The sequence below is a fragment of the Diadema setosum genome, chromosome 16 (assembly GCF_964275005.1).
Source record: "Diadema setosum chromosome 16, eeDiaSeto1, whole genome shotgun sequence".
NCBI classification, from domain to species: domain Eukaryota; kingdom Metazoa; phylum Echinodermata; class Echinoidea; order Diadematoida; family Diadematidae; genus Diadema; species Diadema setosum.
The window spans coordinates 31,815,909-31,830,030 of record NC_092700.1 but is presented as its reverse complement, the minus strand read 5'-3'; the positions used below and the strand labels follow the sequence as shown (position 1 = coordinate 31,830,030).

The 14,122-nt window shown below is 34.8% G+C and overlaps 1 protein-coding gene across 1 annotated transcript in view; it reads left to right on the top strand.

Moving 5' to 3' along the window:
* LOC140240239 (hydroxyacid-oxoacid transhydrogenase, mitochondrial-like) overlaps positions 1 to 5,859 on the top strand; it is a 38,521-nt gene extending 32,662 nt beyond the window's left edge. Inside the window, exon 14 of the mRNA XM_072320029.1 lies at positions 5,132 to 5,859. Within this exon, the coding sequence (XP_072176130.1) occupies positions 5,132 to 5,215 (84 nt within the window). The 3' untranslated portion in view covers positions 5,216 to 5,859. The remainder of the gene's footprint in view (positions 1 to 5,131) is intronic.
* Positions 5,860 to 14,122: the final 8,263 nt, after the last annotated feature.

Here is a 14,122-nt window from a genome sequence, read left to right as displayed (position 1 = left end):
GTCAAAAGGTCAAGGTCAAATACATAAAATTTCACTATTTCCACCATATCTATTGAATGCCTGAAGATATTTTCTTGAAACTTAGTGTATACATGTATTACCCAATTAAGATTCTCTGGTGAAAGTTTGGGTCATGAGGTCAAAGGTCAAAGGTCAAAAGGTCAGGGTCAAATACATAAAATTTCACTATTTCCACCATATCTATTGAATGCCTGAAGATATTTTCTTGAAACTTAGTGTATACATGTATTACCCAATTAAGATTCTCTGGTGAAAGTTTGGGTCATGAGGTCAAAGGTCAAAGGTCGAAAGGTCAAGTAAAAATATTAAAACTTCTTTTTTTTTCTCCATACCTTGGAAAATTGTTCAAGGTATCTTCATGGAACATAGTATATACATATACTGACTGGAAGTGATTATCTAGAGAATGTAGGGTTCATGGGTCAAAGGTCAGGGGTCAAAGGTCAAATGCAACACTTCAAAATTTTGCTTTTTCCCTCCTATCATGCAATGCCTGCAGGGTTATTTTTTTTACACTTGGTGTATGCATACATGTGTAACCTAATAGAAATTCTCTGGAAAGTTTTTTTTTTTCTTTCTTTTTTTGCCTCAAAGGTCAAAAGGTCAAAGATCAAGTGAAAGTGCTGAACTAACTTTTTCCTCCATATCTCGGAAGTGGCTCAAGTTATCTTGAAACTTAGTACATATTATGCATGTTCTACCTGAAAGTGATTATCTTATGAATTTTAGGGTCAAGGGCCAGATGAAAATGGTAACAATTTACTATTCAATTCAGAAATTGCACTTTTTCTCCACACCTGTACCTTGAAAATTACTCAATGCCTAAATGTATGAATGGGTCAAAGTCGAGTTAAAGTCCTTAAATCCCTAGATACATGCTCTCCTATTCATCCAATTAAACCTAGGTCAAGGAAGGTGAACATTCAACACATTTGTGACAAACTTGTCGTTTCAATATTTTGCCAATTTTGTGAAAATGTAATCACACATTGTCCACATGTACTATCTAGACCTATTGGGAAAATCATGCAGTATGGCGGAGGCATACCAGTCGCCAAAGCGACATTTCTAGTTGTACATACACTTGGTTATGAATGATGTCTAAATGAAAGTAATTGTGTATTTTTATGTTTGTTTGTATGTGTGTATATGCCGGGTGAAAATGACATGTTAAACCTGTACTAACATCATTTATGTAATGATAATTAATTTGTCAGTATGTTTTCCGTAATTTAAAAAAAAAAAGATAACAAGCCTCATTCAGGATTTTTATTGTCCACACAGGTGATTAACAATTTGCTGTGATGTCTGAGTTGGGCTGATATTCTCTGCCACAATTAAAAATAGCACAATTTTGTACAGTGTACTTACAACATTGATGTACTGCCTGTTGATAGTGATATGTATGATGCTTGTCTGTGGGAACACTAAGGGAAACCACACCATTTGGTGTGACACATAATGTGACACACATTACAGTGCACTCCAATTACAGCGAAGTCCTCATGACCAGCCGTTTTCTTTCATTATAGTCGAACAGTTTAATCAGTACGTAAAGATATACAGTTAAACTCGCCTAAGTCGACATCGCATATGTCGAATAATCGCGCAAGTCGATAATTTTAAAAAGTCCCGATTTTTCCCCATTGACTTACGTGTATTAATTCACTCATAAGTCGAATTTTTTAAGTCGAATACTCGCTTAAGTCGATGAAATTCCAAGAACATTTTCACGGAAAAACCATTGAATTCACTGTGCCTAAGTCGAATAAGATTTTATTGTGTAATAAATCACTGTCAAAATCACGAGACGCCAGTTTTTGTTTACATACAGTATATATATACCTAAAGAAACTGCGTAAATAAACATTAACGTTTCATTAACGCAAGCGGTTTCCCCTGAATCGTTAGTAACGCAAACTAACGATCGGGAAAATTAACGTTTGTAGCAACGATGAGTAACGATCCCTAGCGCAAATTAACGATGTTTCGTTAACATTATAGATAGGTAACGCAAGAACTCACGCGAGATTTTGGTTTTGTAACGAGACCTGGTGAAAGGACGACGTAGCCCCTGCCGAGTGTAGCGATCTATGTCTTATATTTAGCGGAGTCTTTTCGCGAAATCGAATCACGATTTCGCGAATAGTTAATTTGCGACCGGGGTCACCAAAAACGCACGCCGGGCCACCAAAAAAGCCGAATGTTTGCATTCAGTTTTGGAAATGAAGCGGTAACAATCGGTTCCATAAGATGCTGAATAAATTAATGTCAGATGTTTGCTCTTTTAATTTTGGAAATGAATAACGGTAATATTCGATTCCGTATAATACTAAAATAAATGTCGGATGTTTGCTTATACTTTTGGAATGTCAGAGATTTGATTTTGCGTTCGGAAATGAATAAGGATTAAAAAAAAGTATCCGGAAGATGCTGAAATAAATGTCGAATGTTTGCTTTGACGTTCGGATATGAAAAATAATGATATTCAACTCCATACGATGATAAAATAAATGCCGGATGTTTACTTTTACGTTCGAAAGTAAATAACAATTACATTCAGCTCCGGAAGATGCTAAAGTAAATGTCGAATTATCCCTTTGACGTTCGGAAATGAATAACAATAATAATCAACTTCGTACGATGATGAAATAAATGTCGGATGTTTACTTTTACGTTCGAAAGTAAATAACATTAACACTCAGCTCCGGAAGATGCTAAAGTAAATGTCGAATTATCCCTTTGACGTTCGGAAATGAATAACAATAATAATCAACTTCGTACGACGATGAGATAACTGTCGGGTGTTTGCTTTTACTTTCGAAAGTAAATAGCAATAACATTCGGCTCCAGAAGATGCTAAAATAAATGTCAGATGATTGTTTTTACGTTCGGAAGTGAATAGCAGTAATATTCTTCTCCATACGATGCTAAATAACTGTCGGATGTTTGCTTTTAAATTTCGAAATGAATAACAGTAACATTTAGCTGCGTTTGATGGTAAAGTTAATGTTTGATATTTGCTTTAACGTTCGGAAATGAATAACAATAGTATTCAACTCCGTCTGATGATAAAATGAATGTCTTATGTTTGCTTTTATGTTCGAAAGTAAATAGCAATAACATTCAGCTCCGGAAGATGCTAAAATAAATGTTGAATGTTTGCTTTGGCGTTCGGAAATGAATAACTATGGTATTCAACTCAGTACGATGATGAAATAATTGCCGAAAGTTCGCTTTTACGTTCGAAAGTAAATAGCATGTAACATTCGACTCCTGAAGATGCCAAAATAAATGTCAGATGATTCATTACACTTTCGGAAGTGGACAGCAGTAACATTCGGCTCCTTACGATCATAAAATAAATGTCGGTTGTTTGCTTTTGAATTTGGAGATCGAATAACGGTAATATTCTGCTCCGTACGATGCTAAAATAAGTAACAGATTGTTTCTTTTACATTTGGAAATGATTAACGGTATCAATCGGCTCATTTAGATGATGAAATAAAAAGCGGATGTTTGCTTTCACGTTCGGAAATGAATAAGGATGATATTCAGCTCGGTAAGATCCTAGAATGAATGTCGGTTGCTTGTTTTTACATTTGAAAATGATTAACGGCAACATTCGGCTCCGGAAGGTGTTAAAATACTCGTAAATGGTGGATGATTGCTTTTACAATCAGAAATAAATAACGGTAACTTTCGGACCGAACGTAGGACCGATTTAGTTTTGCTTGTTTTTTTTTTTTTTTTTTTTTTGTTCGGGCCACCAAAAAATAAAAATCAATCATTTTGGGGCCACCAAAATAAAAGTTAGTGTGGAGCCCTGGCCTGCATCAATGTGGATAAAGTGTCTTGCTGAAGGGCAAATATCGGGCACACCGCTCCAGCTCTCGGCTCCAGAGTAGACAACATACATGTACATTATACATATGTACGTGTGGTGTAACTTTAAGTCGATTTTTTTCGACTTACGTACAAGTCGAAACTCGCCTAAGTCGATGTGTTTTGCTCAGTCCCGAGAAGATCGACTTATGCGAGTTTAACTGTAGATGATAATTTTGGAACCTGAATTTTTACTTCATTTTTTATGAACCATGTTCGTTGTAATGGGAGTGATCTGTAGAAGCAGCATGAAATGTTGATTTATATGTATTATTTTCCTGGCAGAATACATTGTGCTTTAGCATTGTGTTGAATGATGCTAATTCATTTAATAGTGCAAGAGTAACTCGGCAAAAAAAAAAAGTTCCATTGTCAGGCACTATAAAGGGATAACATGTAGCTGAGTTAATTACTGTATACACCATATATTTAGCGAGTCTAAATTTTTGCGAATCGAGACTTCCCGACGATTTCGCTAGTGGTAAAATTCGCGATCGTGGAGTCCTGTACTGAATGGAGAAATGTAAACGCGTACATCACTTTCATATCGGGACCATAGTCAATATTTTCGTGTGTCTTTGTTTTCGCAAAATGCAGCTGACTCACAAAATTCACAAAAATGAAAACCTCTCGAAATATTCGGCATATACAGTAAGGTATGCACCAGACAGACCATTTATAGCTCCTTCAAGATCCACAGCATCTGACGTTTAGAATTTATGCACCGGTGATCATATGAACTGAATACAAAGAGACAAATTTTGCCATGATGTTATAGTTTAGATATATTCATAGTGTGTCACATGATTACTGAAAATTTTGGATCGTTTCACACAATGAATTTTTCAGGCTGGATCAGCATCGCTGAACTTTTCTTCTGTTGATATAGTTTTGCAGATATGAGTATATTTCTACAAAGTATTTTATCGAAACAAATATTCACGAGTTTTACAACTCTGAAGGTTTCCACTCTGCACATATTCCACGTGTAGAAAATTACATTTATGTTTCCAGTGTTACTCAGTAATCTAGAGAGCTTGTGTTGTGTGTAATGAAGGCTGGAAAATAGACCATTCACCAGATGTAATCCAAATGCTCTAGTGAAATTAATTCATTCTCCCCATTCATTCAGTGTAAATGGGGGCCTCCTCGCATGTATGAGAAATTCCCGCATTCAACATGTTTCCATGATCATTTTTTTCTTCCACTTTCATTCACCAAATAGCATCGAGTGACGAAGCTTGCGCCCCGCCCCCAGACTGAGGAAGATCTAGCAGCCATGTTTGAGAAATCCATGAAGGTATATTAGACGATCATCCATGAGGACTAGAAAGATATGAGACATGTAAAATGTGCCATGAAATTTGTTGTATGTTACTCAGAAAAAAAAAAAATCCAAACAAGTCTATGTAATTCATTTATTGTGTGTGAGAATGGCAGGTGTCTTCATTATAAAGGTTGCTGGCTTAGGGGGAAAGTATACCACATGTTCCATCCAAATTGTTTGAAAATTTCACTGTGGGACTTGCGTCCTTCCTCCATGACATTTTCAAACCGTAAAGTGAGAACATTATATATGTGTAGTACATGTTGTTTGAAAGTTTTGACAGTAATGTAAACGAGGAAGAGAGGTTTGCAGTTATGCCATTGTGGTGTTACTGCAGTCCTTTCTACTCATTCTGTGTATTACCCGTGGCAAAAGGCATTATGTGTTGTGTCATATGATTTGGTCGTAGTGCTTTAAGAATGCATACTTTCACCTCAAATTAGCCATTTTGGCTGCATTACCTCCAAGGGTACAACTGCACAAAGCAAAATTTGCACCACATGCAGTTTCTGTATACAATGCTTCCTCAGCTCCCATATATGTAGGCATTTCAATTCAAGCAATCACTGAGTATTAACGCCACACACAGTATGAAAATTAATTCTTTCAGATGTGTCGAGCACATCCCCCTTGCTAGCACTTGCATCATTCATCATTTGACAGTGCTCAAATTGTTTTCTCTGAAGAGAATATTCCCACAATGTTTTTTACTTGTGGGAAAAAGTACTATTCACCTTCAATGTTATCCAATCATGTGTGTTGAATTACTGCCTGGTATTTGCCTAACCCATGTAATGTAGTTTATGTTTCCTGCCAACACAAGCAGAAATCTTTGTCATGATAGATTATGATTATATACTTACACATGTGTTATGCAAGAAGTGATACACTGCCTCTATGTAGAGTTATATAATCTGTAACATCTTTCAAAATGAAATGATGAAATATATGAGGATTGCTGTATAAACAATTTTAGTTACTGAAGATATGCAAAGACTAACCTGACAGCTGAAAGATATGTTGCAAGAATGGTCTTCATCAAAATAAAGTTTAAAAGTAGGATTCAGATATTTGATCTTGCCTAATATAAAGAGGAACAATATGGTCATGCAAGCAAAACATTTTGTGTGGATGCCATTGTAATTAGTATGTGACATTTTTCAGGTCTGTATATTAAGCCCCAGCATCTCCGCAGTGATGGAGACATTTTTATGATGATCAGTCGGTGTGTGTTTGTTCTTTGCAAATTTGAACCCCGTATAACGCCATGTGTTTTTTTAGTGTGATCAATAGCATGAAATGTGAAATTTTGTGAATCACAAGGTGGAAGTTCAAAGGTCATGGTGCCAGGTCAAATGTTGAGAATCTTATGAACTTTTCAAGAAATGCTGTGCCTAGGCAGCTCTCTGAGTTACAGTTTTGATTTGCTCGATCAAGGGGCAACGGAAACATCTGAAATTGCTCAATGTAATCACTATATGCTTTGATAGGATCAAATCAAAGTTGTCACTTGTTAGGGTCAAAGCATAAAGTTTACTGCGAACTTTTTCATCGCTTTACTATCAGCTGACAGATAGTAGAACTAAACAAAGTCATAGATAAGTCCGAGACGTAAGAGCAAGTCCATTCAATATGAAACCAGCAGGCCGTACCAGAGATATTAGTCTACGATGTGATGCTGATTTCCTGGTGCTTGTGGGTCCCCCCACCCCCCCCCCCCACCCCCATGTGATGTTGTTACTAGTGTAGGTTTTAATTATCTATTCATGATCAGTGTTGTTTACTTGGTTATCAACTCATTGCAGTTTTTAGCTCTTGAAAGAGTTGTATGTTTAAAGCAAGATTTGATTATAAGTGTATATCATGCTGGCTGGCTTTACTTACTGCCTAGGCTGTAAATTTTAAAACCTGAGTGTTGGTATGAGATGATGCTGAAAGAAGACCGTCTGAAAAGGGAGTTCAGTGATTCTTATAAATTGATTTCCACAAGCCATTCATTGGAGAGTTAAAGGGGAAATCCACCCTGAAAGTTAGTTTGTGTGAATAAAAGCAGAAAAATCAAGGGAACAGTCAGTCAAATTTTGAGCTAATTCCTATCAAAACTAAGAAAGTTATATTTTTTTGTGAAGGTGTGGTCAATCAAACAAAATTGGCAATTCTGTGATGTCATGCACAGGCTCACCCTCATGTGCTCTGTAATACAAGATGCAACAGTTTGATTTTCCCATCATGTAGATATGCCCATCATACATCGACATCCCTCTTTACCACAATAATTGTGAATACTGTAGTTTCCTATAAAAACCTCTGCTTCAAAAGGAACCAAAACCAAAACACTTTAATGTATATGATTATCTGTCATGAAGGGAAAAAAAAGATGTTATGGGATTTGTAATGAAAAGGGTGAATGCAAATTGAACTCACATACTACATTCAACTTCTGCTGGGTTAGTCACACCTCCAAAATGTCATTACTTTCCAATTTTGGAACAAAATTTCATTATCCTGTTCCACACGTTTTTCTGCTTTTATTCAACAAATGTATTTTTAGGGTGGACTTTCCCTTTAACCTTCTCAGGCCCATGTCTCCAAAGTGACATAGACATAATACATAAAAAAACCAACAGTTTGTGATGAAAGTGATAGGGTTAAAGGGATAATCTGTCAATGCCAGAAACCAAACAATGCACTCCTTTCCTCCTTGTGTTTGATTGAATTATACATTGGGAAATGTGTTTTGGTTTTTAACATTATCCTCGGATCTGTTAATCAGGAAGGTCACCCATGCTTTATAAGAACGTATTTAATCTGTAGGCAGAGACTAACAAACCAGTGTCTCATTTGCCACTGTGCCTTGCCTACTATGTCCTCGCAGTGTAATGCTGCATTTAAAATTGTGCAAAGTTCGAAGCAACTCATACTTGGGACTCAAAACAACTCACAATAGTTCACCAAACTTTTTGAGCCCAAACGCACAAAGGTAGCTTTAATCAAATGCAAGCTTTGGATACGTACTGCACAAACTAAAGCCAGTGTATACCAGTAAACTACTAGGTGTACTTTGCATACCCATGTTTTCTTTAATAGGTGTCCGTTCAGTATTGAGTGTTTGTTGGTGTACTCGAGGTTTCAAGTACATTCACGCAGCTGCTGAAATATGCGTGTGTAATGAACTAGATTTAAATTACACTCATGAATGTTTTGCCAGTTTATTCAATAATTCTGTGGTTCAACTTGTCAGTTTTGCAGCAAATAATTGTCAAAATGTTTGATACACCTTGGTGCATGTAGAACTACAAGTGATCAGCAAATCTATAAATTAAAATGATAGAAAGTTTGTATGCTATGTAGCACATGCAAGAGATAATAATAATTATAATGAATTGTTAATTGCATGGTGTACTCATCCATATTTGGAGAGGTATGTGATATCCATTGAGTTACTTAACTTACCCCACACTTTTAGGAGTTCAGAGACCACCCTTCTTCTACTGCCATCGTGGTATGAAAAGACACAATGTTTATCTGTCTAATCTTTGCTTCCGACAATCACAGTTCATGGATTTATCAAATCCAACAAGTCGTGACACACAGCGCTAACTAGCCATGGATAAGTTTTCTGAAACAGCCCTCCTAACTTATATTTTGTGTGTGTACTTCCTTTAGTGCTGTCGTATGATCAAACTTTGCCTTGGAGACCAACTGTTTTTGAAGACCAGTTGTCCATTAAGATCACTAAATGTGTTTCCCTCTAGAGCAATTTACACAATAATGAACCTGTTTGTAAAAGACCACATGTCCATAAAGACCATTGTGTCTGTCTCCATAAGGTTATTCTAATACAAAGGTTTCACTATTTAATGTGTCTGCATGCTTGTCTTCTAACCCCATTCTTATACTACACTTAGTAAATTGACGGGCATTTTAATCAGAAATAGACACTGGTAATCTGCTGGCAACATCAAAATTTTACATGTTGCCTCTCTGTCAATGCAAATTGAATGTCTATTATAGGATTTGTGGATGTATGTGTTGCAAAATGTTGTGTAGGATTCTTGTAATCTTGCATCATTAACATTCTGTGTGTCTGTATAGGACTTTCCTAATACAGTAAATGTTTTTTTTTTTGTTTGTTTTTTAAACACCAAACGGGCTAAGAAAATGTCCAATTGTAGTTAGTTAGTCTGAGTTCATGACTGATCGTGGTTTCATGATTGCTGTAGACAATAGATTTTTTTTGTTTCTTTGTTTATTTCCTATGCTTTAAAAAAATGAGAACTATGGATATCTTAGAGTAGACATTGCAGGAACATTATTCCTAAATTAGTTGTTTGTTTGTTTGTTTGTTTTGTGTTTGTTTTTGTGTTCGTTTTTAATCAACATTTAAAGGCACAAGCCAATTCTACAATATTCTAGGAGTGTACAAACTGTATTTGAGCTAGACATGTCTATCACTCTCTTACATTTTAATGCCCAAGAAGTAGTTCCATGATATGACTAAATTGTTTTACTGTATGTCATTTTCAGACTTCTTTTACCAAACTTCATAGCAGCAGGTGCTAGTATGCAGATACATTCAAATTCTTATCAAATGAATTTATATACAATATATATCTGTGTATATGAAGAGTTTAGAGTTTATATAGATGAAATCACTGACAAATAAGTTTTTTTATCAACATCAGATATCTAAGATTGAATCTGCTGAGAAACAATATTTCAAACGTGATAATTTTTAATAGTTATACAGTTGAACCTCTCGTATCCGGACAAGTCGGGACCGGGGCTCATCCGGATAAGGGATTTGGCTGGATACGGGAGACTCAGTGCTTTATACACATACATATACATACACATGTACTGATGTAGCGAATTGTAGTACCACATGTAGTAATGTGTATACTGCAACCTTTCGTTGTTACATTTGGGGATGTTTGGGGATGTTAAAATGTCTGAAGGTAAGCAATTTGGAAGGAAATTTGATGTAATGTATGTTAATCATGTTCGAAGTAATATGTAATTCATGTGTGTTTGTGTAGGAGTTCTCAAGGAGTTAGGAATCCCCCTGTCCTCACGTAATTATTAAAACAAAAATCACGGCGAGATTGCGTCCGTATAATAGAGAGATCCGGATAAAGGGAGGCCGGATAAGAGAGGTTCAACTGTATCTTCAAAAATATTTCTTGTATGTGACAAGTACAGTATTATTGAAAAGATTTCATTTTTTTCTTCATGATTTTATGATGATCTTACTTTTAAAAACTTTGAAAATGGCGCTTATCTGCTTTTGCTTTTGCTTTTGCTTTTGCATTCAAACTCGTCATGAATATGGATTATATATATATATATATATATATATATATATATATATATAGTGTGAACGTGCGAACATATATATATATATATTTATATATGAAAAGTTCTGATACATTGTATCCATCGTTATGTAACACTTTGTAACACTTTGTCATGCTGTTGTCAGTGTTGTTTATCATGTAGATTAACAACAAAGCAGTGGGACAGCTGTATGTAGTTAATAAATGATTTTTGTTAGTGTATCTTGAAGTTACTGTCAAATTTATCAAATTATGTGATCTTTTAGTGCCTTTAAACTTGAAGTGACAGTAAAAGTAAGAAATAGTTTACTAAGATGCTGCTGAATTAAAGAAAAGAAATATGCTAAAGTTTTTTTAAAAGAGCTACCAAGAAATGTAGTTGACAACTTCATAGATAAAGCGTGTTTAATCCCAACGTATGTAACATCAAGTGTGTTGCATGTATATGTGCTATGTCATCCACTTCACCACAGTCATTGCAAAGATGTTTTGTTTTAAATACATCAAACATGATTCTATATTTTTGTATTGTGTGTGACTCAAAAAAGTGATGGAAAAGATTTCAGTATGAATCATAATGTATAATCACTATCAGCATTTATGCATGTGCTATCACTGATAATGCTGTCATTTTTGAAGAGTGAATCGAAATACAATCCATCCATGATTAAAAGCATATTCCTTCTGGTGACTTGTTATGTTTTGTGTTTGTTGGATTGTTATTGTGATCTTGGTTCTCTGTGTATTTTAGGGTGCTTTTTTTTTTTCTTTTTTCTTTTTTGGAGGGGGGACTGGTTCATTGTCAGTGTACAAGTAGTATGAATATGGCAAATAATTAAGGTACTACACGTGTAGTAAATGTTCAGTAAACTGCTTCACCTTGTAACATGTACTGTGTGTGTACTTAAACATTGAAGGTTGTAATCGGTTATGCTGTAGTGCAGTTACACTGGGATTTGCCAACTCTTTCATTTTACGAAGTAGTTTCATATTCCTAATTTTCTGTTGCCCTGTCTTTATCACAAACAAATCAACAAACAGGCAGACATCAGTCGACTGCAAGGAGAGTAAACTTTCATCTTTCAGTGAAACTGTGATTATTTTTTTAAGAGACATTGAATCGAGAATGCAAAAAGAATGACCTTGTATTGTGTTTGTGTGCATTGTGTGTGTGTGTGTGTGTGTGTGTGTGCACGTGTATCAATGTATATGTGATTAATTATAAAGCTAAGTTAAGTTTCATTATTTGAAAAAAAAAGGTGAAATATATGAAATGGCACTCCGAATAAAGATTTCAACCCCCCCCCCCCACCAAAAAAAAAAAAAAAAAAATAGTGCAATGTAGTTTACATCCATGGGGTCAATGTTATGATGACTATACATGTATGTGTATATATATATATATATATATATATATATATATATATATGTTACATAGTATATATGTATACATTATGTATGTACACAATACTGAATATACAGTCCATGGCAATGTCAGTTTCGTAAAAAGATCTGCTCGTAAGTTCAAACAAGGAAGATCGCGGTGAGACACTTTTCCACATAGTATATTTATTCATAATCAAAATATATATACGAGTACTCAAAATGTGCATGCACAATCAGTTCATGTGAACAAACTTTACGCCCTTGTGTACTCACACTCTGAGAACACAAGCGTAATTTATGTAAACGGCGTCGTAAACGTTTGGGTTTGTTTTCTTTTAAATTCTAACTACAGTACATTGTTCAGATGCAGTTTTCGTCTTTCGTTATTCAGTCCTGCTTTTATAATATAAATTTTAAATTTCATACATTCATTATGTTTCCTTTGATTTCGCACGAGTGATGAAATTATGATGTAAGAGAAATTGATTGCCATTGGACACCTCGAAAATGCTAAAGGCAGTCACATGACTATGACGTCACTCGGTTAATACTCTCTCCCGATTACTATTTGTGACGTAATAAAGTCAGTAAAATATTCACCCAAAACGGTCATTGATATCTTGAATTGGGTCACAAAGAAAGTTTCTCAGATACCTACTTTTTGAATGTTTATTTCCACAAAAACATTGCTTCATATTATAACAAATACCTGCGAAATAATGAAAAGTACAATACAAAAGAAAATAAAATCTGTAGTCGAAACTTTGAATTAAGGGGTTTGTCATTAATTTTGTTCTAATGAAATTATAGGCGGCTCTTTTTCCAAGCTATAATCAGATGGTACGTTCTGGGCTGTTGTTCTTTCCCAACTGATTCAGTGAAAATAAAAACAGAGTTTAAAGTAGAAATATTATCCTTGATTTCACTTGAAAATTTCTTCTTACCCAGTAGGTCCTACAGGTTTCACAGGAAAGTAAAACACATCAATTTGCATTACCTCACTACCGAGCATTCAGTATGGATAAAAATGTTCTCAAGCCGGAAATTGTTAAAGTAATTACACTTCTGTACATAATATTATATAGGCATGAAAAACATAAATTATTCCCAATGATTCTTCAGAAATACTGCGTATAAAGACGGGTAAATATTGCCTTTGACATGACATACAATTTGATGATTGCACAAAAGAAGTGTTCTTAAGATATCAATATCGTCGTCATGACATCAAACAAGGGATATGCACGTGGTTACAACTATTCTTTTCCGTTTGATCAACTGCAGAAGTAGACCCTGTCATAAAGCGAAATCTGTTTGTACCGATCATGCAAAGTATTGATAGATATAAAATAGGCTGACTGTATGAAGCAGTGGTCTGTAAAGAACAAAAACCATTTAGGACTATCCAGAACCTAATACATCCGTTGTGCGTCATAAAGACATCTTCATACGTTAGACATTAGAGGGACATAAAGGTCCTCTTCTCCATTATGACTCTTATCGCGCTAAAAGTAACACAAATATTATAAAATATTCGAAATACAGACCTACATTACATACAATAATAACTGTAATAATGATAATAATAGTAGTAGTAGTACTAGTAGTAGTAGTAATAATAATAATAACAATAATGATAATGATAATAATAATAATAATAATAATAATAATAATAATAATGATAACAATAATAATAATAATAACAATAGTAATGTTGCCGATATTTCCGAGGAATCCTAGGTATTCTAACCAAGAAAGGATAGCGCATTGAATTTGATGAAGAATTTCAGTACACGCCTATTCTGTATTGCCTCTTTTGTTCTTTCGTAAAAAAGATTGTTGTTGTCGTTGTTGTTGTTGTTGTTGTTGTTGTTGTTGTTGTTGTTGTTGTTGTTGTTGTTGTTGTTGTTGAATGAAATTGAGTTTGATTCAGGAGACATTACAAAGTTGAGGAAGAAAAATATAGGAAAGGATGACTAGTGCAAAGGAAAGGGAAAGGAACACAAATTCCTATATCCCTGCTAACAGAGATTATGTCATTGCGCAAGATTTAGTAAACATTCCTTACGACATTAGATATTTTTGCAGGTAAAATCATTGATGACATGACTTTAAGCAGAGAAGCTAGTCGTTATATAAAAGAGATAAACTTAAATGAGAAAGCTTT